Below are 27,642 nucleotides of genomic sequence, written 5' to 3'. Positions count from 1 at the left end.
TGTGACAGACGTGACAGAGTCTGGAGACGCCGTGGAGAACGTTCTGCTGCCTGCAACATCCTCCAGCATGACCGGTTTGGCGGTGGGTCAGTCATGGTGTGGGGTGGCATTTCTTTGGGGGGCCGCACAGCCCTCCATGTGCTCGCCAGAGGTAGCCTGACTGCCATTAGGTACCGAGATGAGATCCTCAGACCCCTTGTGAGACCATATGCTGGTGCGGTTGGCCCTGGGTTCCTCCTAATGCAAGACAATGCTATACCTCATGTGGCTGGAGTGTGTCAGCAGTTCCTGCAAGAGGAAGGCATTGATGCTATGGACTGGCCCGCCCGTTCCCCAGACCTGAATCCAATTGAGCACATCTGGGACATCATGTCTCGCTCCATCCACCAACGGCACGTTGCACCACAGACTGTCCAGGAGTTGGCGGATGCTTTAGTCCAGGTCTGGGAGGAGATCCCTCAGGAGACCATCTGCCACCTCATCAGGAGCATGCCCAGGCGTTGTAGGGAGGTCATACAGGCACGTGGAGGCCACACACACTACTGAGCCTCATTTTGACTTGTTTTAAGGACATTACATCAAAGTTGGATCACCCTGTAGTGTGGTTTTCCACTTTAATTTTGAGGGTGACTCCAAATCCAGACCTCCATGGGTTGATAAATTTGATTTCCATTGATAATTTTTGTGTGATTTTGTTGTCAGCACATTCAACTATGTAAAGAAAAAAGTATTTAATAAGATTATGTCATTCATTCAGATCTAGGATGTGTTGTTTAAGCGTTCCCTTTATTTTTTTAAGCAGTGTATATTGGATCAGCTTGCCCTCCACGCGATTCCATTAGTGCATTTTTTGTTGCTAACCCCGCCCACTTGTCATGTCACATGATCTTATGACCTGTGCAAGCCTAGCGGCCTGGCTTTACTTTGTTTGCTAGCAAACATTCGCCCGTTTGGCAAAACACATAGCACAATTTTGTTCTCTTCCCACAGATTCTTTAGAGATTAGTTCCACCTGGCTAAAGTGCAATGTCGTCGTGGGGACAAGGTGGCAGACGGCCTCAACCCAACCCAAACAGAGGGTAAGTGGCTAGCAAGCTACCGTTAGCTGGCTAACTGTTATTAGGTAGCAAGCTAACGTTAGCTTCATTCTAGCTATCTTAACTAGCTAGCTGTGGCCTAAGTCATATTTGTAGCTACCCTAACTAGCGTTAGCTAGCTAGCTATTAACCGGATAACGTTAGCTAGCTATTGTATATGTAGCAAGCAAATTGTGAGTGTGTAACGTTAGCTAACTCAAATTATTCACAAAGGAATGGCTAGGCGTAGAGCTGATATTAGCTAGCTAGTTATGATTATGCTAATAGCTGGCTAACTGTAAATCTCCTTCTTTGGTATTAGTGTTAAACCTCTTCTGCCATTTCGAAGACCAGCACCATACCCCGTGAGAGAAGACAGGATGGACGACCACAATGACTCTGAGCGGTAGTTAACATTACAGTTTACAAGTTATCAAAATTGTTCGTTAACAATATAGCTAACTAGACAGTCTGCTGTCTGCCAAAATCCCGTGGTTGACTGTTAATAAATGATAGTGGCAGGTTGGAGTGATGATAGTGACGATGCTGTGTGGTGAGGTGACGCATCAAAACATGCAATCAAAGGTTTTGTATTATTACACCATAATCTGCTAATGCCAAATACTGTACTTGGGGTGTTATGCTGTCCGCTCCATCACAAGAATAAAGTAGGCACACCTGTGTGTAGGAAAGGGTGGCATAGTGAGCTGAAATAAAAGATCCCTGTGCGCACAAAAAACTTATTTCTCTCAAATTTTGGCACAAATTTGTTTACATCCCTGTTAGTGAGCATTTTGCCTTTGCCAAGATAATCCATTCACCTGACAGGTGTGGCATATCAAGAAGCTGACTAAACAGCATGATAATTACACAGATGCACCTTGTGCTAGGGACAATAAAAGGCCACTTTAAAATGTGCAGTTTTGTCACACAAAAGAATGCCACAAATGTCTCATGTTTTGAGGGAGCGTGCAATTGGCATGCTGCCAGAGCTGTTGCCAGATCATTTAATGTTAATTTCTCTACCATAAGCCACCTCCAACGTAATTTTAGAGAATTTGGCAGTACATCCAACCGGCCTCACAACCGGCAGACCATGTGTAACCACGCCAGCCCAGGACCTCCACATCCGGCTTCTTCACCTGCGGGATCGTCTGAGACCAGCCACCCGAAAAGCTGTTGAAACTGGGGGTTTGCACAACTGTCAGAAGGAAGCTCATCTGCGTGCTTGTCATCCTCACCAGGGTCTTGACCTGACTACAGTTCGGAATCGTAACCGACTTCAGTGAGCAAATGCTCACCTTGGATGAATGCTGGAGAAGTGTGCTCTTCACGGATGAATCCCGGTTTCAACTGTACCGGGCAGATGGCAGACAGTGTGTACGGCCATTCATCCGCCGCCATCACCTCATGTTTCAGCATGGTAATGCATGGCCTCATGTCGCAAGGATCTGTACACAATTCCACGAATCTGAAAATGTCCCAGTTCTTGCATGGCCTGCATACTGCATACCAGACATGTTACCTATTGAGCATGTTTGAGTATGATTGCTCTGGATTGACGTGTACGACAGCGTGTTCCAGTTCCCGCCAATATCCAGTGGGACAATATTCCACAGGCCACAATCAACAGCCTGATCAACTCTTTGCGAAGGAGATGTCGCGCTGCATGAGGCAAATGGTCACACCAGATACTGACTGGTTTTCTGATACACGCCCCTACCTTTTTTTTAAAGGTATCTGTGACCAACAGATGCATATCTGTATTCCCAGTCATGTGAAATCCATAGATTAGAGCCTAATTAATGTATTTCTATAGACTGATTTCCTTATGAATTGTAACTCAGTAAAGTCTTTGAAATTGTTGCATGTTGCGTTTTATTTTTGTTCAGTGTAGTATGGTGCATATATCTTTGCCATCGTGAAAACCACTTACATTTTCTAATTTAGTCATTTAGCAGACGCTCTTATCAGAGCGGCTTAAGTTAGCCAGGTGGGACAACCACATCTCAGTCATAGTAAGTACATTTTTCCTCAAAGTATCTAACAGTAAAGTAAAGTCCGTGCAAGTGGGGGAAGCTGGTTCCACCATTGGGGTGCCAGGACGGAGACCTTTGGCTGCCCTCCCGTAGGGGTAGGAGAGCCAAGAGACCAGAGGTGGCAGAACGGAGTACTCTGGTTGGGGTGTAGGGTTTGAGCATAGCCTGACGGTAGGGAGGGGCAGTTTCTCTTGCTGCTCCTTAGGCAAGTACCATGGTCTTGTAGTGGATGCGAGCTTCGACTGGAAGCCAGTGGAGTGTTGCGGAGGAGCGGGTGATACGGGAGAATTTGGGAAGGTTGAACACCAGGATTGCTGCAGCGTTCTGGATAAGTTTCAGGGGTTTGATGACACAAGCAGGGAGCCCAGCCAACAGCAAGTTGCAGTAGTCCAAATGGGAGATGACAAATGCCTGTATTAGGACCTGCGCCGCTTCCTGTGTGTTGTAGGGTCATACTCTACGGATGTTGTAGAGCATGAACCTGCAGGAGCGAGTCACTGCTTTGATGTTTCCAGAGAGCGACAGGGTGTTTTCCAGGGTCACGCCAAGGTTCTTTGCACTCTGGGAGGGGGACACTGTGGAGTTGCCAACCGTGATGGAGAGGTCTAGTAGTGGGCAGGCCTTCGCCGGGAGGATGCGTGTCGCCACCTGGTTGTCAGGAGGTATATTTTTGGTATTTTATTAGGGGAAGGAGAAATGTAGTTAGTGTCATCCACATAGCAATGATAGGAGAGACCATTTTGACAGAGCCGAGTATCTTGGTGCTTAGAGAGAAGAGGAGAGGGCTTAGAACCGAGCCCTGACGTACACAGATCCTCTTCACATCACTTGGTAGGAGCGGCCTGCCAGCTAGGATGTAATCAAAGAGTGTGCAGAGCCTGAGATGCCCAGCCCTGAGAGTGTGGAAAGGAGGATCTGATGGTTCACGGTGTCGAAGGCAGCGGATAGATCTTGGAGGATGAAAACAGAGGAGAGTCAGTCAGCTTTGGCAGTGCGGAGAGCCTCCGATACACAGAGAGCAGTCTCGGTTGAGTGACCCGTCTTGAAGCTTGACTGGTTAGGGTCGAAATATCATTTTGAGAGGGATAGTGAGGGACTGCTCTCTGTGAAGGGATACCGGTCTGTTTGACGTCGTGGGTTCGAGTGTTGGTTTCTTGAGGAGCGGAAGGACTCTGGACATTTTGAAGTCAGAAGGGACGCAGCCAGTGGTCAAGGATGAGAAATGGGAGACTGCCTCCAGAGATGGTCTGGGGTCGAGCGGGCCGGTTGTCGGGTGGCCGGACCTCACTAGTCTCAGGATTTCATCTGGAGTGAGAGGGGCGAAAGAGGTCAATGAGTAGTGTAGTTTTATGTGAGTGGGACCAGTGGACTCAATAGGCTGAGTGAATGAGGAGCAGATGTCGTCAACCTTCTTTTCAAAGTGGTTAACCAAGTCGTCTGCGGAGAGGCATGGGTAGGGGTGGAGGATTGAGGGAGGAAGGTGGCAGAAGCTTGACATTTAAACATTTAAGTCATTTAGCAGACGCTCTTATCCAGAGCGACTTACAGGAGCAATTATGGTTAAGTGCCTTGCTCAAGGGCACATCGACAGATTTTTCACCTAGTTGGCTCAGGGATTAGAACCAGCGACCTTTCGGTTACTGGCACAACGCTCTTAACCATTAAGCTACCTGTGATAGAAAGTGGCTTTAGCAAAGTATACAGAAGAGAACGTAGAGAGGAAGGAGTGAAAAGATGATAGGTCCTCTGGAAGTTTAGTTTTCCTCCATTTTCGCCCTGCTGCCCACAGCCCTGTTCTGTAAGCTCGCATTGAGTCACTCACCCACTGGACACACACTGGTTGAATCAACATTGTTTCCACATCATTATTTATCAATAAAAAAAATTGAACTTACGGCACCTGGTATTTCCAGGCGGTCTCCCGTGCCAGTACTAACCATGCCCAACTCAGAACAGGCGTGTTCAGGGTGGTATGGCCACAAGCTTATTTTTTTACTCTGTTTTCTCCCAGAATTAGGTCCCTTGGCACATCTCTGCAACTCCTCAATGGGCTCGGGAGAAGCGAAGGTTGAGTCATGCGTCCTCCTAAACATGACCCGCCTGGCCGCCTACTTCTTATCACACTGCTCCCTTAACCCGGATGTCAGCCGCACCAATGTGTCGGAGGAAACACTGTTCGACTGACGAGCTTGTAGGCGCCCGGCCCTGCCACAAGGAGTCGCTAGAGCACAATGAGCAAAGGAAAGCCCCACTGGCCAAACCCTCCCCTTCTCCGGACGACGCTAGGCCAATTGTGCGCCGTCCTATGGGGCTCCCGGTCACGGCCGGTTGTGACACAGCTTGGGATCGAACCCCAGGCTGTAGTGGCGCCTCAGCACTGCAGTGCAGTGCTTTTGACCGCTGCGCCACCCAGGATCCTTGTCAATGAAATTACTTTGAATCAACATGGAATAGACGTTGAATTGGGACAGCCTATAGGGAGGAGGTCAGAGACCTGGCCGTGTGGTGCCAGGATAACAACCTCTCCCTCAACGTGACCAAGACAAAGGAGATGATTGTGGACTACAGGAAAAAAAAGAGGACTGAGCACGCCCCCATTCTCATCGACGGGGCTGTAGTGGAACAGGTTGAGAGCACCAACGAACTATCATGGTCCAAACACACCAAGACAGTCGTGAAGAGGGCACGACAAAGCCTATTCCCCCTCAGGAGACTGAAAAGATTTGGTATGGGTCCTCAGATCCTCAAAACATTCTATAGCTGCACCATCGAGAGCATCCTGTCTGGTTGCATCACCGCCTGGTATGGCAACTGCTTGGCCTCCGACCGCAAGGCACTACAGAGGGTAGTGCGTACGGCCCAGTACATCACTGGGGCCAAGCTTCCTGCCATCCAGGACCTCTATACCAGGCGGTGTCAGAGGAAGGCCCTCAAAATTGTCAAAGACTCCAGCCACCCTAGTCATAGACTGTTCTCTCTGCTACCGCACGGCAAGCGGTACCGGAGTGCCAAGTCTAGGTCCAAAAGACTTCTCAACAGCTTCTACCCCCAAGCCATAAGACTCCTGAACAGCTAATCATGGCTACCCGGACTATTTGCACTGCCCCCCCCACCCCATCCTTTTACGCTGCTGCTACTCTGTTAATTATTTATGCATAGTCACTTTAACTCTACCCACATGTACATATTACTTCAACTACCTCAACTAGCCAGTGCCCCCGCACATTGACACTACACCGGTACCCCCCTGTATATATACCCTCCCTACTGTTATTTTATTTTACTTCTGCTCTTTTTTTCTCAACACTTACTTTTTTGTTAAAAATAAAAGCACTGTTGGTTAAGGGCTGTAAGTAAGCATTTCACTGTAATGTCTGCACCTGTTGTATTCGGCGCATGTGGCCAATAAAATTTGATTTCATTTGAATTGACGTCTGTGTCCAGTGGGCAGCCACGGAGGGGAGGGGACAGTGAGAGTCATAGGATGCGGAAAGGGAGGAGAGTAGGATCGAAGAGGCAGAGTCAGGAGGTGGGAGGGTGAAGGATTTAGCAAAGATTGCGATGGCACATGACCATCACTTCATGCATGAATGTGTGTTACTCTTTCAGTTATGAGGTGTTGGACCAACAGCATGACGACTCCGGTAACAACGTGGACTATGAAGTATATCAACAAAATGGTAAGCTCACATTTCTCTTATGTGGTCTATCAACTGGTTTAGAAAACGTGTCTTCTCTCTCCCCTCAGCTTCTCTCAAGGTTTACAATCCAGCTGACAAACGTAGCGCCCTCTACCAGGGGTTCTACAAGCAACTCCAGAAGGCACCTGCTGACTGTGTAGTCCTGTCTGTGAGCAACCAGAGCATGTGAGTACCTCACCTTCAAGCAAATAGGGAATAGCCAAGAGTATTTATTATTTTCTATGCTCTTGTTGTAAGGGGAGGTGGGTGTTTGTTGTTTCTCCAGGAGTGAGGATGGAGATTTCAGCAATTGTTGTGATTGTGTGTGTGAAGAGGAATGAAAAGACCCCTACTCCTGTTGGGGATCACTTTTGTGGGAGTTTAACAATAATAGCCAAGAATACCTACAATGCCTTCAGAAAGTATTCATACCCCTTGACTTATTCCACATTTTGTTGTTACAGCCTGAATTCAAAATTGATTAAATATATATTTTTCTTACCAATCTACACACAATACCTCATAATGACAGTGAAAACATGTTTTAAAAATTGTTTCTAATTTATTGGGAATGAAAAACTGATAATCTCGTTTACGTAAGTATTCACACCCCTGAGTCAATACATGTTTGAATCACCTTTGGCAGCGATTTACAGCTGTGATTCTTTCTGGGTAAGTTTAAGAGCTTTGCACACCTGGATTGTACAATATTTGCCCATTATTCTTTTCAAAATTCTTCAAGCTCTGTCAAATTGGTTGTTGATCAATGCTAGACAACCATTTTCATGTCTTGCCATAGATTTTCAAGCGTATTTAAGTCAAAACTAGAACTAGGAACATTCACAGTTTTCTTGGTAAGCAACTCGTGTAGATTTGGCCTTGTGTTTTAGGTTATTGCCCTGCTGAAAGGTGAATTCATTTCCCAGTGTCTGGTGGAAAGCAGACTGAACCAGGTTTTCCTCTAGGATTTTGCCTGTGCTTAGCTCCATACCGTTTCTTTTCTATCCTGAAAAACTCCCAAGTCCTTAACGATTACAAGCATACCCATAACATGATTCAGCCACCATTATGCTAGAAAATATGGTGCGGTACTCAGTAATGTGTTGGATTTGCCCCAAACATAACACTTTGTATTCAGAACAAAAAGTACAATTTTTGCAGTATTATTTTAGTACCTTATTGCAAAGAGGATGCATGTTTTAGAATATTTTTATTCTGTACAGGCTTCCTTCTTTTCACTCTGTCAACTAGGTTAGTATTGTGGAGTAACTAGAATGTTGATCCATCCTCAGTTTCCTCCTATCTCTGTAAAGGTTTTAAAGTCACCATTGGCCTCATGATGAAATCCCTGAGCGGTTTCCTTCTTCTCCATAGTTAGAAGGACGCCTGTATCTTTGTAGTGACTGGCTGTATTGGTACACCACCATCCAAAGTGTAATAACTTCACCATGCTCCAAGGGATATTCAGTGTCTACAATAGGTGCCCTTCTTTGCGAGGCATTGGAAATCCTACCTGGTCTTTGGTTTAATCTGTGTTTGAAGTTCACTGCTCGACTGAGGGACCTTACAATTATCTGTGTGTGGGGTACAGAGATGAGGTAGTCATTTTACAAATAATGTTAAACACTATTGCACACAGAGTCCATGCAACGTATTATGTGACTTGTTAAGCACATTTTTACTCAACTTATTTCCATAACAAAGGGGTTGAATACTTATAGTCTCAAAACATTTCAGCTTTTCATTTTTAATTAGAAATAAGAAAAAAAGAAACACAATTCCACTTTGACATTATGCGGTATTGTGTGTAAGCCAGTGACCAAAAAAATCTAAATTGAATCCATTTTAAATTCAGGCTGTAACGCAATAAAATGTGGAAAAAGTCAAAGGGTGTGAATGACTTGAAAAACTAAAGTCAATTATAAGATTGTGACGGAGGTCAATTAAATCTATTGCGTTGTGTGTCATTTTTAGATAATCTAAATCAGTGGTTCTCAAACCTCTCCTCGGGGAACACACGACATTTCACAATTTTGCTGTAGCCCTTAACTCACCTGATTACCTAATCAAGGGTTATATATATTTAGTTGACAAGTTGAATCAGGTGTGCTAGCTCTGAAATAGTTCAAATACATGGAACGCCTGGGGTTCCCCTAGGAGAGATTTGAGAATCAGTGATCTAAATGGTTAAAATAATACCAGTCATTGTTTTAATGTACACGCTTGCATACACTTCCATGCTACCCGTGTCTTTCTCTCCAGGTTGGCTGAAAAATGTGTTATCTATTTATAGAAAACCGCCTCCCTGTTTGAATCAGATCCCCTGAGATCTGTAGCAGTTTTTGTTTTCCTCACAATCACTGATAAATGAGAATCTTCACATGCATAAATTTCAACTGACTCCTTAAAGAAAATAGACAATACAAATCTAAATTGCACCCATTTAATCCTACCACTGACTAGCTCTATTATTAGGGATTGTTCGATATCCCATAATATGCCAGCTTGATGTTTTGTTGAACATACATATTTAGTTGATTTCTTGACATGCCCATCAAAACATTAATACAGACATTCACCACAGACACTCTACAGAACAAATTGACGGAAACATAAGCATTATGAAAACCTCTTGGAGTAAAGAAAGTGTAAACTCATGCAATGAATGGGATTTGTTATACTTTTCTTTGTTCTACTTTCATTCTTGTTCTACTTGTTCTTATTGCACTGGGAAAATATACATTTTCTTTCATCCTCTTCTTGTTCAGAGTGCAATCTCAGTTCTTAATCCAATCATCATAGGTCTGACGAGCGAATATTGTACACGTTTGCCTATCCTATGTAGCGTCGTAATACATGTGTATTTAACTCTTCACTATTCAACTTGACAAACCTGGGATATTTCATGAAGTGGGATAGATGAGTTGGACTTTAAACTCTCAAAACAGAATTGAAAGGAGACTGAAGATCCATTTGACCTGTAGCAGTTTTTGTTATCCTCGCAATCACTGATAAATGAGATTCTTCACATGCATACATTTCAACTTTCTCTCCTTAAAAAACTGTAAAAGACATACAAATCTAAATTGCTTCCATTGAAAATACAATACAAATTTAAACTGCTTCCATTGAAGATCTATTCAGCCTCTGCAGTTCTTATACGCTCAGACCACTCTGCCTTTTCAAGTAGAAGTTCTGGTAACCTTTGTAACGTTAGGTTTGAAATTTAAACATTTAAGTAGCCTACTTTAGCACTGCTTTGGTAGCTACTTACACGTGTAAATAGTAGTAACAGGTCTGAATTTGCTGTCATTCTTAAACGCAAGCACATATTCAATTCCATGCTCAAAAGTTTATTGCGACACTCACATAAAATGTAAGAATATTACAATTGAATATAGCCTACCAAAAAATGGCCAGCGAAAAAACACTATCTACTGATCTTTTTTCTTTTCCTCAGTGTGCTATAAAGTTATATTCTCTCAATGTTATATGCTGTAAACCCAAATGTCCTATTCAACTGACATCTTTACACTGTTAACTCACGCTCATCTTGGTCCTTGTGGACAAAACTTGACACCTGCTGTGGTTTGAAATTGTCACCCCTGCCAAAACGCATTGCTGATGCTTTCTCTGAGCAGGAAAGACCTACATACTGACTCTGGTGCCAAAAGTTTTGTAGAGAAATTGAATATGTGCAATGTTAATCGACTGTAGTCTTGTGTAAATGAAGCATGGGTTTAAGTGTTTATTAGTTGTATGTATGGGATACACATGGTATACACCGTCCAACAAAATGCTTACTTGCAGGTTCCTTCTCGACAATGCAACAACAATAAGAAATAATAAAAGATACGAACATAAAGGTAAATGGCTCAGTAGAATAGATTAAACTTTCATCACAGGTGTTGCTATGATATGTGCCTGTTGTCGGCTTCAAGAGACCTCTGTCCCACCCTCCTCAACATATTACACACAGTAGACAAGTAGTTTGAATGACAATTGTAACTGGTCAGTATATACTGTTAATGCTCTTTCAGCACTTTTAAGATGTTTAAGAACACAAAAATAAGCATATTTACAGTAACAAATGCACATCAGCAGATAAAGAACTCACAGCTGGATTGAATCAATTTATCACATTCATTTTTACATTATTAGGCCTATGGATATATCAGGTTATCCTGCTCTTCACTGGTCACTTAACTACAACTTGATAAGAGTTACGATTCAGTTTAGGTGTCAAAAGTTGGTGTCTTCATGTGGTTGGTTGAAGCCAGGCCTGGACATGCTACCACAGCACAGCTGCAGAGCTGCTCCTCTCACACGACATGTCTGTGCACTCCGCTGTCTGTGTGCAGAAGTCAATAACCAGCTTTCTTCTCTTCTTTCAAAGGGATTACCCCAAATCGATATGCCACTGTTTGCAGGAGCGCGGCCTCTCGGTGGAAATGATTTACCTGCAGGCGGAGTCAGGCCTGACCCGGGCCCTACAAGATGTCCGTTCCGACGGTTCCCCCTTATGTATTCTCGTCGAACAGACTAATGTAGCTCTGTCCTCATGCACAGTAATCATATTTTCAGAATCCCTCAAAAGTAAGTCCCCACAGTCACCTGCCCCCTTCTAACAAAGCATTTAAAAAGCATCTCTAAAAGAGCAATAATATCCATAGCTTTATTCACCAAAATATTAATATAGGTTTCAAATAATTCACACACATAGGCAGTCTCACATTAGACGGGTATAAATTGCTTGATAAAAATCCCCAGGAAATGTCAAACTAACAAAGATGATGACAATGACTAAATTCTTAAATTGTATTTGGTTATGCTATTATAAATAGCTTCTTAAAGGTGTACTATACAGCTTAGAAATACCTGAAATAGATTAGCTCTACCTTTTATAATAAAAAAATATTTAGTGCAGGAATGTGAAGTCATATTAAATTATTGAACGAGAATCATCTGTGAAACAGGAAGATCCTGTTTGTACACACTGAATGTTGCCAGAACGTCCACTTACCAGTTGACAAGCAACTTTACAGCTTCAAACAAGATTCCGAAAATGTATTTTCTCTCAAATGATGTATGCTGTCCCTTTCATTTAGTGGTGTCATTTTTTATTTAACATGTCATATACAGTGCATTCGGAATGTATTCATACCCCTTGACTTTTTCCACATTTTGTTACTTTACAGCCTTATTCTAAAATGGACCCCCTAAAAAAATATCATACATCTACACACAATACCCCATAATTAAAAAGTGAAAACAGGTTTTTAGAAATGTTTGCAAATGTATTACAAATAAAAAACAGAAATACCTTTATTTACATAAGTAGTCAGACTCTTTGCTATGAGACTTGAAATTGAGCTCAGGTGCATCTTGTTTCTATTGATCATCCTTGAGATGTTTCTACAACTTGGAGTCTACATGTGGTAGACAACATCCTGATTTGTAAAGGCACACACCTGTCTATATAAGGGCCCACAGTTGACTGCATGTCAAATCAAATTTTATTTGCCACATGCGCCGAATACAACAGGTGTACAGTGAAATGCTTATTTACAAGCCCTTAACCAACAATGCATATTTTTTTTCTTTTTTTTTTAAGAATAAAAGCAAACAACTAAAGAGCAGCAGTAAAAACAGTAGGGAGGCTATATACAGGGGGGTACCGGTGCAGAGTCAATGTGCGGGGGCACCGGCTAGACGAGGTAATTGAGGTAAGATGTACATGTGGGTAGAGTTAAAGTGACTGCAAAAATTATAAACAGAGTAGCAGCAGCGTAAAAGAGGGGAGGGGGGGGCAGTGCAAATAGTCAGGGTAGCCATGATTAGCTGTTCAGGAGTCTTATGGCTTGGGGGTAGAAGCTGTTGAGAAGCCTTTTGGACCTAGACTTGGCGCTCTGGTACCGCTTGCCGTGCGGTAGTAGAGAGAACAGTCTATGACAATTTTGAGGGCCTTCCTCCGACACCGCCTGGTATAGAGGTCCTGGATGGCAGGAAGCTTGGCCCCAGTGATGTACTGGGCCATACGCACTACCCTCTGTAGTGCCTTGCGGTCGGAGGCCGAGCAGTTGCCATACCAGGCGGTGATGCAACCAGTCAGGATGCTCTCGACGGTGCAGCTGTATAACTTTTTGAGGATCTGAGGACCCATGCCAAATCTTTTCAGTCTCCTGTGGGGGAATAGGCTTTGTTGTGCTCTTCACGACTGTCTTGGTGTGTTTGGACCATGATAGTTCATTGGTGATGTGGACACCAAGGAACTTGAAGCTCTCAACCTGTTCCACTACAACCCCATCGATGAGAATGGGGGCGTGCTCAGTCCTCTTTTTTTTTGCTGTAGTCCACAATCATCTCCTTTGTCTTGATCACGTTGAGGGAGAGGTTGTTATCCTGGCACCACACGGTCAGGTCTCTGACCACCTCCCTATAGGCTGTCTCATCGTTGTCGGTGATCAGGCCTACCACTGTTGTCGTCAGCAAACTTAATGATGGTGTTGGAGTCGTGCCTGGCCATGCCGTTATGGGTGAACAGGGAGTACAGGAGGGGACTAAGCACGCACCCCTGAGGGGCCCCCGTATTGAGGATCAGCGTGGCAGATGTGTTTTTACCTACCCTTACCACCTGGGGGCGGCCCGTCAGGAAGTCCAGGATCCAGTTGCAGAGGGAGGTGTTTAGTCCCAGGATCCTTAGCTTATTGATGAGCTTTGAGGGCACTATGGTGTTGAACGCTGAGCTGTAGTCAATGAATAGCATTCTCACGTAGGTGTTCCTCTTGTCCAGGTGGGAAAGGGCAGTGTGGAGTGCAATAGAGATTGCATCATCTGTGGATCTGTTGGGGCGGTATGCAAATTGGAGTGGGTCTAGGGTTTCTGGGATAATGTTGTTGATGTGAGCCATGACCAGCCTTTCAAAGCACTTCATGGCTACAGACGTGAGTGCTACGGGTCAGTAGTCATTTAAGGCAGGTTATCTCAGTGTCCTTGGGCACAGGGACTATGGTGGTCTGCTTGATTACAGACTCAGTCAGGGACATGTTGAAAATGTCAGTGAAGACACTTGCCAGTTGGTCAGCACATGCTCGGAGTACACGTCCTGGTAATCCCTGCGGCCTTGTGAATGTTGACCTGCTTAAAAGTCTTACTCACATCGGCTACGGAGAGCGTGAACACATAGTCATCCGGAACAGCTGGTGCTCTCATGCATGCTTCAGTGTTGCTTGCCTCGAAGCGAGCATAGAAGTGGTTTAGCTCGTCTGGTAGGCTTGTGTCACTGGGCAGCTCGCGGCTGTGCTTCCCTTTGGTAGTCTGTAATAGTTTTCAAGCTGCCTCTGGATGAGCGTTTTCCTGTTTACTTATGGCCTTATACAGCTCATTGAGTGCATTCTTAATGCCAGCATCGGTTTGTGGTGGTAGATAGACAGCTACGGAAAATATAGATGAAAAGTCTCTTGGTAAATAGTGCGGTCTACTGTTTCATGAGATACTCTACCTCAGGCGAGCAAAACCTCGAGACTTCCTTAGTACTGGATTTTGTGCACCAGCTGTTGTTTACAAATATACACAGACCGCCACCCCTTGTCTTACCAGAGTCAGCCGTTCTATCCTGCCGATGTAGCGTATATCCCGTCAGCTGTATGTTGTCCATGTCGTCGTTCAGCCACGACTCGGTGAAACATAAGATATTACAGTTTTTAAGGTCCTGTTGGTAGGGTAATCGTATGTCGTCCAATTTGTTTTCAAGTGATTGAACATTGCCTAATAGGATTTATGGAAGAGGCAGTTTACTAGCTCGCCGTCGGATCCTTACAAGGCACCCCAACCTACGTCCACGATATCTCTGTCTCTTTCTCATGCGAATTACGGAGATTTGGGCCTTGTCGGGTGTCTGTAGGATATCCATCGCGTCCAACGCATTTAAGAAAAAATCTTCGTCCATTACGAAGTGAGTAATCGCTGTCCTGACATCCAGAAGCTCTTTTTGGTCATAAGAGACGGTGGCAGAAACATTATGTACAGAATAAATTACAAATAACGCGAAAAAACACACAATAGTACAATTGGTTAGAGGGCTGTAAAACGGCAGCCATCTTCTTCGGCGCCATTCTCTTCAGAGCAACAACCAAGCCATGAGGTCGAAGGAATTGTCCATAGCGCTCCGAGACAGGATTGTGTCGATGCACAGATCTGGGGAAGAGAACCAAAACATTTCTGTAACATTTGAAGGTCCCCAAGAACACAGTGGCCTACGTCATTCTTAAATGGAAGCAGTTTGGACCTTCCAGAAGGACAACCTTCTCTGCAGCACTACACCAATCAGGCCTTTATGGTAGAGTGGCCAGACGGAAGCCACTCCTCAGGAAAAGGCACATGACAGCCCGCTTGGAGTTTGCCAAAAGGCACCTAAAGGACTCAGACCATGAGAAACAAGATTCTCTGGTCTGATGAAACCAAGATTCAAATCTTTGGCCTGAATGCCATGCTTCACATCTGGAGGAAACCTGGCACTATCCCTACGGTGAAGCATGCTGGTGGCAGCATCATGCTGTGGGGATGTTTTTCAGCTGCAGGGACTGGGAGACTTGTCAGGATCGAGGGAAAGATGAACGGAGCAAAGTACAGAGATCCAATCAAGTTGTAGAAGGATGATCATTGGAAACAGGATGCACCTGAGCTCAATTTTGAGTCTCATCGCAAAGGGCCTGAATACTTATGTAAATAAAATATACACTGCTCAAAAAAATAAAGGGAACACTTAAACAACACAATGTAACTCCAAGTCAATCACACTGCTGTGAAATCAAACTGTCCACTTAGGAAGCAACACTGATTGACAATACATTTCACATGCTGTTGTGCAAATGGAATAGACAACAGGTGGAAATTATAGGCAATTAGCAAGACACCCCCAATAAAGGAGTGGTTCTGCAGGTGGTGACCACAGACCACTTCTCAGTTCCTGTGCTTCCTGGCTGATGTTTTGGTCACTTTTGAATGCTGGCGGTGCTTTCACTCTAGTGGTAGCATAGACGGAGTCTACAACCCACACAAGTGGCTCAGGTAGTGCAGCTCATCCAGGATGGCACATCAATGCGAGCTGTGGCAAGAAGGTTTGCTGTGTCTGTCAGCGTAGTGTCCAGAGCATGGAGGCGCTACCAGGAGACGTGGAGGAGGCCGTAGGAGGGCAACAACCCAGCAGCAGGACCGCTACCTCCGCCTTTGTGCAAGGAGGAGCAGGAGGAGCACTGCCAGAGCCCTGCAAAATGACCTCCAGCAGGCCACAAATGTGCATGTGTCTGCTCAAACGGTCAGAAACAGACTCCATGAGGGTGGTATGAGGGCCCAACGTCCACAGGTGGGGGTTGTGCTTACAGCCCAACACCGTGCAGGACGTTTGGCATTTGCCAGAGAACACCAAGATTGGCAAATTTGCCACTGGCGCCCTGTGCTCTTCACAGATGAAAGCAGGTTCACACTGAGCACATGTGACAGACGTGACAGAGTCTGGAGACGCCGTGGAGAACGTTCTGCTGCCTGCAACATCCTCCAGCATGACCGGTTTGGCGGTGGGTCAGTCATGGTGTGGGGTGGCATTTCTTTGGGGGGGCCGCACAGCCCTCCATGTGCTCGCCAGAGGTAGCCTGACTGCCATTAGGTACCGAGATGAGATCCTCAGTACCCTTGTGAGACCATATGCTGGTGCGGTTGGCCCTGGGTTCCTCCTAATGCAAGACAATGCTATACCTCATGTGGCTGGAGTGTGTCAGCAGTTCCTGCAAGAGGAAGGCATTGATGCTATGGACTGGCCCGCTCGTTCCCCAGACCTGAATCCAATTGAGCACATCTGGGACATCATGTCTCGCTCCATCCACCAATGCCACGTTGCACCACAGACTGTCCAGGAGTTGGCGGATGCTTTAGTCCAGGTCTGGGAGGAGATCCCTCCTGAGACCATCCGCCACCTCATCAGGAGCATGCCCAGGCGTTGTAGGGAGGTCATACAGGCACGTGGAGGCCACACACTACTGAGCCTCATTTTGACTTGTTTTAAGGACATTACATCAAAGTTGGATCAGCCTGTAGTGTGGTTTTCCACTTAAATTTTTAGGGTGACTCCGAATCCAGACCTCCATAGGTTGATACATTTGATTTCCAATGATAATTTTTGTGTGATTTTGTTGTCAGCACATTCAACTATGTAAAGAAAAAAGTATTTAATAAGAGTATTTCATTCATTCAGATCTAGGATGTGTTGTTTAAGTGTTCCCTTTATTTTTTTGAGCAGTGCATTTACAATACCGGTCAAAAGTTTTAGAACACTTACTCATTCAAATGTTTTTCTTTATTTTTACTAGTTTCTACATTGTAGAATAATAGTGAAGACATCAAAACTATGAAATAACACATAAGGAATCATGTAGTAACCAAAAAAGTGTTAAACAAATCAAAATATATGTTCTATTTGAGATTCTTCAAAGTAGCCACCCTTTGCCTTGATGACAGCTTCGCACACTCTTGGCATTCTCTAAACCAGCTTCACCTGGAATGCTTTTCCAACAGACTTGAAGGAGTTCCCACATATGCTGAACACTTGTTGGCAGCTTTTCCTTCACTCTGCGGTCCGACTCATCCCAAACCATCTCAATTTGGTTGAGGTCGGGGGATTGTGGAGGCCAGGTCATCTAATGCAGCACTCCATCCTCTCCTTCTTGGTAAAATAGCCCAATAGTAATTGTCCTGTTGAAAATCAAATGATATTCCCACCAAGCCCAAACCATGGCGTATCGCTGCAGAATGCTGTTGTAGCCATGCTGGTTAAGTGTGCCTTCAATTCTAAATAAATCAGACAGTGTCACCAGAAAAGTACCCCCACGCCATAACACCTCCTCCTCCATGCTTTACGGTGGGAAATACACATGCAGAGATCATCCGTTCACCCTCAGGTTGGAACCAAAAATCTCCAATTTGGACTCCATACCAAAGGACAAATTTCCACCAGTCTAATGTCCATTGCTCGTGCTTCTTGGCCCAAGGATGTCACTTCTTCTTATTGGTGTCCTTTGGTAGTGGTTTCTTTGCAGCAATTCGACCATGAAGGCCTGATTCACACAGTCTCATCTAAACAGTTGATGTTGAGATGTCTGTTACTTGAACTCTGTGAAGCATTTATTTGGGATGCAATTTCTGAGGCTGGTAACTCTAATGAACTTATCCTCTGCAGCGGAGGTTACTCTGGGTCTTCCATTATTTTGGCGGTCCTCATGAGAGCCAGTTTCATCATAGCGCTTGATGGTTTTTGCGACTGCACTTAAAGAAACGTTCAATGTTTTTGGAATGTTCCGTATTGACGGACCTTCATGTCTTAAAGTAATGATGGACTGTCGTTTCTCTTTGCTTATTTGAGCTGTTCTTGCCATAATATGGACTTAGCCCTATTTGGTAAAATGCCATCTTCTGTATACCCACCCTACCTTGTCACAACACAACTGATTGGCTCAAACGCATTAAGAAGGAAAGAATTTCCACAAATTAACTTTTAAGAAGACACACCTGTTAATTAAAATGCATTCAAGGTGACTACCTCATGAAGCTGGTTGAGAGAATGCCGAGAGTGTGCAAAGCTGTCATCAAAGCAAAGGGTGGCTATTTGAAGAATCTCAAATATAAAATACATTTTGATTTGTTTAACACTTTTGGTTACTACATGAATCCTTATGTGCTATTTCATAGTTTTGATGTCTTCACTATTATTCTACAACGTAGAAACTAGTAAAAATAAAGAAAAACCCTTGAATGAGTAGGTGTTCTAAAACTTTTGACTGGTAGTGTGTGTGTATATGTATGTACAGTGGTGAGAACAAGTATTTGATACACTGCCGATTTTGCAGGTTTTTATCATAGGTACACTTCAACTGTGAGAGACGGAATCTAAAAGAAAAATCCAGAAAATCTTTGTTTGCAATTACAGAGATCATATGTTTCCTGTAGGTCTTGACCAGGTTTGCACACACTGCAGCAGGGATTTTGGCACACTCCTCCATACAGACCTCCTCCAGATCCTTCAGGTTTCGGGGCTGTCGCTGGGCAATACGGACTTTCAGCTCCCTCCAAAGATTTTCTATTTGGTTCAGGTCTGGAGACTGGCTAGGCCACTCCAGGACCTTGAGATGCTTCTTATGGAGCCACTCCTTAGTTGCCCTGGCTGTGTGTTTCGGGTCATTGTCATGCTGGAAGACCCAGCCACGACCCATCTTCAATGCTCTTACTGAGGGAAGGAGGTTGTTGGCCAAGATCTTGCGATACATGGCCCCATCCATCCTCCCCTCAATACGGTGCAGTCGTCCTGTCCCCTTTGCAGAAAAGGATCCCCAAAGAATGATGTTTCCACCTCCATGCTTCACGGTTGGGATGGTGTTCTTGGGGTTGTACTATCCTTCTTCCTCCAAACACGGCGAGTGGAGTTTAGACCAAAAAGCTATATCTTTGTCTCATCAGACTAAATGACCTTCTCCCATTCCTCCTCTGGATCATCCAGATGGTCATTGGCAAACTTCAGACGGGCCTGGACATGCGCTGGCTTGAGCAGGGGGACCTTGCGTGCGCTGCAGGATTTTAATCCATGTCGGCGTAGTGTGTTACTAATGGTTTTCTTTGAGACTGTGGTCCCAGCTCTCTTCAGCTCATTGACCAGGTCCTGCCGTGTAGTTCTGGGCTGATCCCTCACCTTCCTCATGATCATTGATGCCCCACAAGGTGAGATCTTGCATGGAGCCCCAGACCGAGGGTGATTGACCGTCATCTTGAACTTCTTCCTTTTTCTAATAATTGCGCCAACAGTTGTTGCCTTCTCACCAAGCTGCTTGCCTATTGTCCTGTAGCCCATCCCAGCCTTGTGTAGGTCTACAATTTTGTCCCTGATGTCCTTACACAGCTCTCTGGTCTTCGCCATTGTGGAGAGGTTGGAGTCTGTTTGATTGAGTGTGTGGACAGGTGTCTTTTATATAGGTAACGAGTTCAAACAGGTGCAGGTAATACAGGTAATGAGTGGAGAACAGGAGGGCTTCTTAAAGAAAAACTAACAGGTCTGTGAGAGCCAGATTTCTTACTGGTTGGTAGGTGATCAAATACTTATGTCATGCAATAAAATGCAAATTAATTACTTAAAAATCATACAATGTGATTTTCTGGATTTTTGTTTTAGATTCCGTCTCTCACAGTTGAAGTGTACCTATGATAAAGATTACAGACCTCTACATGCTTTGTAAGTAGGAAAACCTGCAAAATCGGCAGTGTATCAAATACTTGTTCTCCCCACTGTATATTTAAAAAAAAATCTAACATTTCTAAACCTGTTTTCGCTTTGTCATTATGGGGTGTTTTGTGTACATTGATGAGGAAAAATAAGGCTCTAATGTAACAATGTGGAAAAAGTCAAGGGGTCTGAATACTTTCTGAATGCACTGTATAAACTGAAGCTCTCATGAGAACACCAAATGGGCTATATAATCATGAACAACAGCCTATATGGAGTTATTTCTTAAATTCTATATTATGAACTAATAATATTTAAAAGTAGTTTATAATATCTTCAAATAAGTTATCATGCTAATTTATTCTCTTATTTTTATATTTAGAAGATATTTGGAATTTGTTTTGCTATCCACCACATCCATACCTGCTTTAACAATATAGCATTGTTACAGGCCTAGCTAGATATTTTTTTCTCAACACTCAAATAATCCTGAAAGATACCTTTATTTCCTCTACATAAAACGAAGATATCCTTAAAACAGTAATATATTTCAAATAATGTATCTGTACATTGAAATAACAAAATACTGTATAGTATTTATCAATACCCCCCAGGATTTCAGTGTTTTTTGTGTGATATTTGCTGGTAAAAATTATTGAATGTGGCAATTCTGACATTTCTGTCCAATTTGTCACAAATGCGCTGACGGGTAGGGAAAGTTTGTTGACGTGGGTTGATTGAACCATATTATGCCGTAAAAGTGCAGTGCTTGGTTAAAATTGTGAGCCCTCTTTTTGTAGTGAGGTTATCTGACACGTATATTTTGGTGATTTGACATTATACGATAATAGTGCGGTCATTGGTCAAATTTGCAAGCCCTTGCATAATATGCGGGGAATTTGTTGATTTTGAAGAAGAAAAAATAATACACTGCTCAAAAAAATAAAGGGAACACTAAAATAACACATCCTAGATCTGAATGAATGAAATAATCTTATTAAATACTTTTTTCTTTACATAGTTGAATGTGCTGACAACAAAATCACACAAAAATTATCAATGGAAATCAAATGTATCAACCCGTGGAGGTCTGGATTTGGAGTCACCCTCAAAATTAAAGTGGAAAACCACACTACAGGCTGATCCAACTTTGATGTAATGTCCTTAAAACAAGTCAAAATGAGGCTCAGTAGTGTGTGTGGCCTCCACGTGCCTGTATGACCTCCCTACAACGCCTGGGCATGCTCCTGATGAGGTGGCGGATGGTCTCCTGAGGGATCTCCTCCCAGACCTGGACTAAAGCATCCGCCAACTCCTGGACAGTCTGTGGTGAAACGTGCCGTTGGTGGATGGAGCGAGACATGATGTCCCAGATGTGCTCAATTGGATTCAGGTCTGGGGAACGGGCGGGCCAGTCCATAGCATCAATGCCTTCCTCTTGCAGGAACTGCTGACACACTCCAGCCACATGAGGTCTAGCATTGTCTTGCATTAGGAGGAACCCAGGGCCAACCGCACCAGCATATGGTCTCACAAGGGGTCTGAGGATCTCATCTCGGTACCTAATGGCAGTTAGGCTACCTCTGGCGAGCACATGGAGGGCTGTGCGGCCCCCAAAAGAAATGCCACCCCACACCATGACTGACCCACCGCCAAACCGGTCATGCTGGAGGATGTTGCAGGCAGCAGAACGTTCTCCACGGCGTCTCCAGACTCTGTCACGTGCTCAGTGTGAATCTGCTTTCATCTGTGAAGAGCACAGGGCGCCAGTGGCGAATTTGCCAATCTTAGTGTTCTCTGGCAAATGCCAAACGTCTTGCACGGTGTTGGGCTGTAAGCACAACCCCCACCTGTGGACGTCGGGCCCTCATACCACCCTCATGGAGTCTGTTTCTGACCGTTTGAGCAGACACATGCACATTTGTGGCCTGCTGGAGGTCAATTTGCAGGGCTCTGGCAGTGCTCTTCCTGCTCCTCCTTGCACAAAGGCAGAGGTAGCGGTCCTGCTGCTGGGTTGTTGCCCTCCTACGGCCTCCTCCACGTCTCCTGATGTACTGGCCTGTCTCCTGGTAGTGCCTCCATGCTCTGGACACTACGCTGACAGACACAGCAAACCTTCTTGCCACAGCTCGCATTGATGTGCCATCCTGGATGAGCTGCACTACCTGAGCCACTTGTGTGGGTTGTAGATTCAGTCTATGCTACCACTAGAGTGAAAGCACCGCCAGCATTCAAAAGTGACCAAAACATCAGCCAGGAAGCATAGGAACTGAGAAGTGGTCTGTGGTCACCACCTGCAAAACCAGTCCTTTATTGGGGGTGTCTTGCTAATTGCCTATAATGTCCACCTGTTGTCTATTCCATTTGTACAACAGCATGTGAAATGTATTGTCAATCAGTGTTGCTTCCTAAGTGGACAGTTTGATTTCACAGAAGTGTGATTGACTTGGAGTTACATTGTGTTGTTTAAGTGTTCCCTTTATTTTTTTGAGCAGTCTATATCACAGTATCACAAAATCCTGGAGGAACTGATTTTTACACAAATGAACTAACCTTTTTTCAACTTCAAAGCATATAACATACCAAAAACAAATAATATCATTTGCTCTACATTAACAAAACATTTACCCTATCAAATATATTACCACTATTCTAAGTAAATGTATGACTTTTATTTTTTTGTTAATTTATTTATTACAGATGCAGTACAAGCTCTGTTTTGAACACATGCTTTGCACACACACATCACATCATTCCCAATCTACTGCAAATCTACCATAAATATATAAATAAATTGCATTAAGCTTTCAGTTAAACATTCACCCACTTGCAATCACTATTGTCATTGCATTGCATTTTCACTCGACCCCAAAGTAAAACCTCATATAAAAAGAAACTGGAAGAAGTGGAACATAACAAAGCAAAACCTCCTGTATGATTAACTTGTGTAATTTTTTACTTTGACCTTTGAACCTCTCTTCTAGTCCACCGCAACATGCCCATGGACCATGCCATGGACTTTGTGATGGCGGAGTATGGCCGTGGGCTTGGGGAGCAGACGCAGCAGAAGGATCCTGCAGAAACGGGGGCGCGGGCGGCCGAGCTGGTGGATGACTACCTCAAGAGGGAGAAGGTGGAGAGGCATTCTGTGCCCTCTGACACCCGCCAGCTGCTCTTCTTCCTGGCCGAGGGAGTCCACCTGTACCCCGAGGAGCTGAGCACCATCGCAGAGTACCTCCGCAACCGCCAGCACCATCTGCAAGGTGCAGCCACACACAACCATAGTCGAACATCTCATTCCAAAATCATTGGCATTAATATGGAGTTGGTCCCCCCTTTGCTGCTATAACAGCCTCCACTCTTCTGGGAATGCTTTCCAATAGATGTTGGAACATTGCTGCGGGGACTTGCTTCCATTCAGCCACAAGCATTAGTGAGGTCGGGCGATTAGGCCTGGCTCACAATCGGCGTTCCAATTCATCCCAAAGGTGTTCGATGGTGTTGAGGTCAGGGCTCTGTGCAGGCCAGTCAAGTTCTTCCACAACGATATCGACAAGCCATTTCTGTATGTACCTCGCTTTGTGCACGGGGGCATTGTTGCCACAAAGTTGGATGCACAGAATCGTCTAGAATGTCATTGTATGCTGTAGCGTTAAGATTTCCCTTCACTGGAACTAAGGGGCCTTGCCCGAACCAAAAACGGCTCCAGACCATATGCATCCAGATTCGTCCGTCGGACTGCCAGATGGTGAAGCGTGATTCATCAATCCAGAGAACACGTTTCCACTGCTCCAGAGTCCAATGACGGCGAGCTTTACACCACTCCAGCCGACACTTGGCATTGCGCATGGTGATCTTAGGCTTGTGTGCGGCTGCTCGGCCAAGGAAGCCCATTTCATGAAGCTCCCGACTAACAGTTCTTGTGCTGACGTTGCTTCCAGAGGCAGTTTGGAACTCAGTAGTGAGTGTTCCAACCGAGGACAGACGATTTTGTTTTTACACGCTATGCGCATCAGCACTCGGTGGTCCCTCGGTGGTTCTGTGAGCTTGTGTGGCCTACCACTTTGCGGCTGAGACGTTGTTGCTCCTAGACGTTTCCACTTCACAATAACAGCACTTACAGTTGACCGGGGCAGCTCTAGCAGGGGAGAAATTTGACAGATTGACTTGTTGGAAAGGTGGCCTACTATGACGGTGCCACGTTGATCGTCACTGAGCTCTTTCATAAGGCCATTCTACTGCCAGTGTTTGTCTATGGAGATTGCATGGCTGTGTGCTTGATTTTATACACCTGTCAGCAATCGGTGTGGCTGAAATAGCCGAATCCACTAATTTGAAGGGGTGTCCACATACTTTTGTATATACAGTGAGGGATAAAAGTATTTGATCCCCTGCTGATTTTGTAAGTTTGCCCACTGACAAAGAAATGATCAGTCTATAATTTTAATGGTAGGTTTATTTGAACAGTGAGAGACAGAATAACAACAATAAAATCCAGAAAAACGCATGTCAAAAATGTTATAAATTGATTTGCATTTTAATGAGGGAATAAGTATTTGACCCCCTCTCAATCAAAAAGATTTCTGGCTCCCTTTAAGAGTGTGCTCCTAATCTCAGCTCGTTACCTGTATAAAAGACACCTGTCCACAGAAGCAATCAATCAATCAGATTCCAAACTCTCCACCATGGCCAAGACCAAAGAGCTCTCCAAGGATGGCAGGGACAAGATTGTAGACCTATACAAGGCTGGAATGGGCTACAAGACCATCGCCAAGCAGCTTGGTGAGAAGGTGACAACAGTTGGTGCGATTATTCGCAAATGGAAGAAACACAAAAGAACTGTCAATCTCCCTCGGCCTGGGGCTCCATGCAAGATCTCACCTCGTGGAGTTGCAATGATCATGAGAACGGTGAGGAATCAGCCCAGAACTACACGGGAGGATCTTGTCAATGATCTCAAGGCAGCTGGGACCATAGTCACCAAGAAAACAATTGGTAACACACTACGCCGTGAAGGACTGAAATCCTGCAGCTCCCGCAAGGTCCCCCTGCTCAAGAAAGCACATATACAGGCCCGTCTGAAGTTTGCCAATGAACATCTGAATGATTCAGAGAATAACTGGGTGAAAGTGTTGTGGTCAGGTCAGATGAGACCAAAATCGAGCTCTTTGGCATCAACTCAACTCGCCGTGTTTGGAGGAGGAGGAATGCTGCCTATGACCCCAAGAACACCATCCCCACCATCAAACATGGAGGTGAAAACATTATGCTTTGGGGTTGTTTTTCTGCTAAGGGGACAGGACAACTTCACCGCATCAAAGGGACGATGGACGGGGCCATGTACCGCCAAATCTTGGGTGAGAACCTCCTTCCCTCAGCCAGGGCATTGAAAATGGGTCGTGGATGGGTATTCCAGCATGACAATGACCCAAACACATGGCCAAGGCAACAAAGGAGTGGCTCAAGAAGAAGCACATTAAGGTCCTGGAGTGGCCTTGCCAGTCTCCAGACCTTAATCCCATAGAAAATCTGTGGAGGGAGCTGAAGGTTCGAGTTGCCAAACGTCAGGCTCGAAACCTTAATGACTTGGAGAAGATCTGCAAAGAGGAGTGGGACAAAATCCCTCCTGAAATGTGTGCAAACCTGGTGGCCAACTACAAGAAACGTCTGACCTCTGTGATTGCCAACAAGGGTTTTGTCACCAAGTACTAAATCCTGTTTTGCAGAGGGGTCAAATACCTATTTCCCTCATTAAAATGCAAATCAATTTATAACATTTTTGACATGCGTTTTTCTGGATTTTATTGTTGTTTCTGTCTCTCACTGTTCAAATAAACCTACCATTAAAATTATAGACTGATCATTTCTTTGTCAGTGGGCAAACGTACAAAATCAGCAGGGGATCAAATACTTTTTTCCCTCACACTATACAGTATCTCCTTATTTGCTAATACTTAATGTGATTGTTGCATGTCTAACTACACCATACATTGTCATTTGGTAATGGAAATATAGGATTCTTAGAATATCCTAGAAAAGTGACAAAATGCTGAGTTATAGTAATTGTATTTTTAGGATGTCATACTGTTCTATATAAGGTTGTTCTGTTTTTTTCTCTTTCCCAGCCACGTCCACTGAGACCGGTGATGGCCCCCTTCCTGAGAGGAGGAAGATGTTGCCTCCTGGTTTAGGGAAACCCCCACCGCTGCTACCCACCCCCTCAGGCCCTCATGGCAGAGAGACACCCCCTGGAATGGGAGAGCACTCTGCTAACCCCCTCATGACTTCTCCAGGTGAGTAACTGTTCTAAAACTAGACATGTTCTACAGGACAGATGGGCATTAGATGGCAATGTCTAAAATCAAACTCATGAGTCAATTGTTATTGCTATGCTTGTATATGTGTCGACAGTCTTTGATCTGTTTTCTATCTAGGCTCATACCCCAAGACCAAGCCCCCTCCACTGCTATCCATGCACCCTTCTACACATGGCCCTCCTCACGGCATCCACGGTCCACTACATCGAGGACCCCCACACCAACACGGCCCCCCTAACCCCCGAGGGCCCCCACCCCCCCGTGGCCCCATGCCCCCACACGGCCCCCGAGGAACCTCACTGAAGAGCCTTCACATGGGACCCCAGCCTGGGCTGTTCACCTGTCCAGGTTAGTCACATGCTTTACTGTTCTACTGTTTCATGCCCTTCACATGTCATCTTAGGTTAGACTCACTTAGAGCCCTATTCCATGAAATGTAAGCGTCTTAAAGAGGAAATACACCAGAGCAACTTAAAAGCAGTGAGTGGCCGTCCTATCGCCTCTGACCACAGAACACTGGCCATAATTTTATTTTCATTTCCTGATGCTTCTACATGTTGAATTGTCACTGTTCTTCAACACCCAGCAGGGAATTGACTGTGTACGGCTGATGTTCGTTATGGAGTGTCTTCCCTCTTGGTGTCAGCAACACACAATACAAAACAACAGCAACATTGATGTAATATGTCAATATCCACAAGTTTTATCGAACCATGTTCCTCTCTCCTGTCTGATCAGGTGGTCCGCCTCCACTCCCAAACACCCAGGCGCTGAGAGAACGTCATCTCTAGACCACCATGGACAGACAACAGAAAGAATCAGAGCTGATCAGGACACACTGTCATACTGGCCTGAGGAGTGGGATCTCCTTCAGCTCAGTGCCCTGCTGCTGCCCTCTCAGGAACCCACAGTACCACTCCTCATCCAGAGCCCTGTGGAGATACAGGATCTCTGTATCCATAGTTTAGCAAGCTGAAATGGAATATTGTGAGTTGCATTTGACTATTTGGGAGTTCACAGCTCAATTTTCATGAGTGTGAGTTGACCCACTACAATGTTCAGGAGCCAAGTCAGAACAAATGATCAGATTTTAAGTTTCATTCGCAGATTCTTTGTTTTATATTTTTGTGTCTGTTTTTGTTGTTTTTCTTTTAACTGGATATTGTCTGTAAAATGTTATACCGGTAATACATAACACAATAAAGGCTAATCAAGAACCAAAATATCTATACTAATTTCCTAATAAAAGAAAGCATCTTCATGCATCAA

At 44.7% G+C, this 27,642-nt stretch overlaps 1 protein-coding gene across 1 annotated transcript; it reads left to right on the top strand.

The window, feature by feature from the left end:
- The first annotated feature begins 873 nt into the window (after nucleotides 1-873).
- On the top strand, nucleotides 874-27,642 carry LOC121531836 (nuclear receptor coactivator 5). Its single transcript, XM_041837324.2, has 9 exons — nucleotides 874-1,079; nucleotides 1,399-1,482; nucleotides 6,725-6,795; nucleotides 6,864-6,981; nucleotides 11,192-11,391; nucleotides 23,041-23,319; nucleotides 26,182-26,349; nucleotides 26,491-26,721; nucleotides 27,112-27,642. The coding sequence occupies exons 1-9, from the start codon at nucleotides 1,027-1,029 to the stop codon at nucleotides 27,162-27,164; spliced, it is 1,257 nt and encodes a 418-aa protein (XP_041693258.1). The 5' UTR covers nucleotides 874-1,026; the 3' UTR covers nucleotides 27,165-27,642.

Source organism: Coregonus clupeaformis, chromosome 19 (genome assembly GCF_020615455.1).
Source record: "Coregonus clupeaformis isolate EN_2021a chromosome 19, ASM2061545v1, whole genome shotgun sequence".
NCBI lineage: Eukaryota > Metazoa > Chordata > Actinopteri > Salmoniformes > Salmonidae > Coregonus > Coregonus clupeaformis.
This window is presented reverse-complemented; position numbering and strand designations above follow the sequence as displayed.

Coding starts and splice junctions, on each gene's coding strand:
- LOC121531836 (XM_041837324.2), top strand. CDS start 1,027: ATGTCGTCGTGGGGACAAGGTGGCAGACGGCCTCAACCCAACCCAAAC. Junction 1,080..1,398: donor CAACCCAACCCAAACAGAGG/GTAAGTGGCTAG, acceptor CTTTGGTATTAG/TGTTAAACCTCTTCTGCCAT. Junction 11,392..23,040: donor ATTTTCAGAATCCCTCAAAA/GTAAGTCCCCAC, acceptor CCTCTCTTCTAG/TCCACCGCAACATGCCCATG.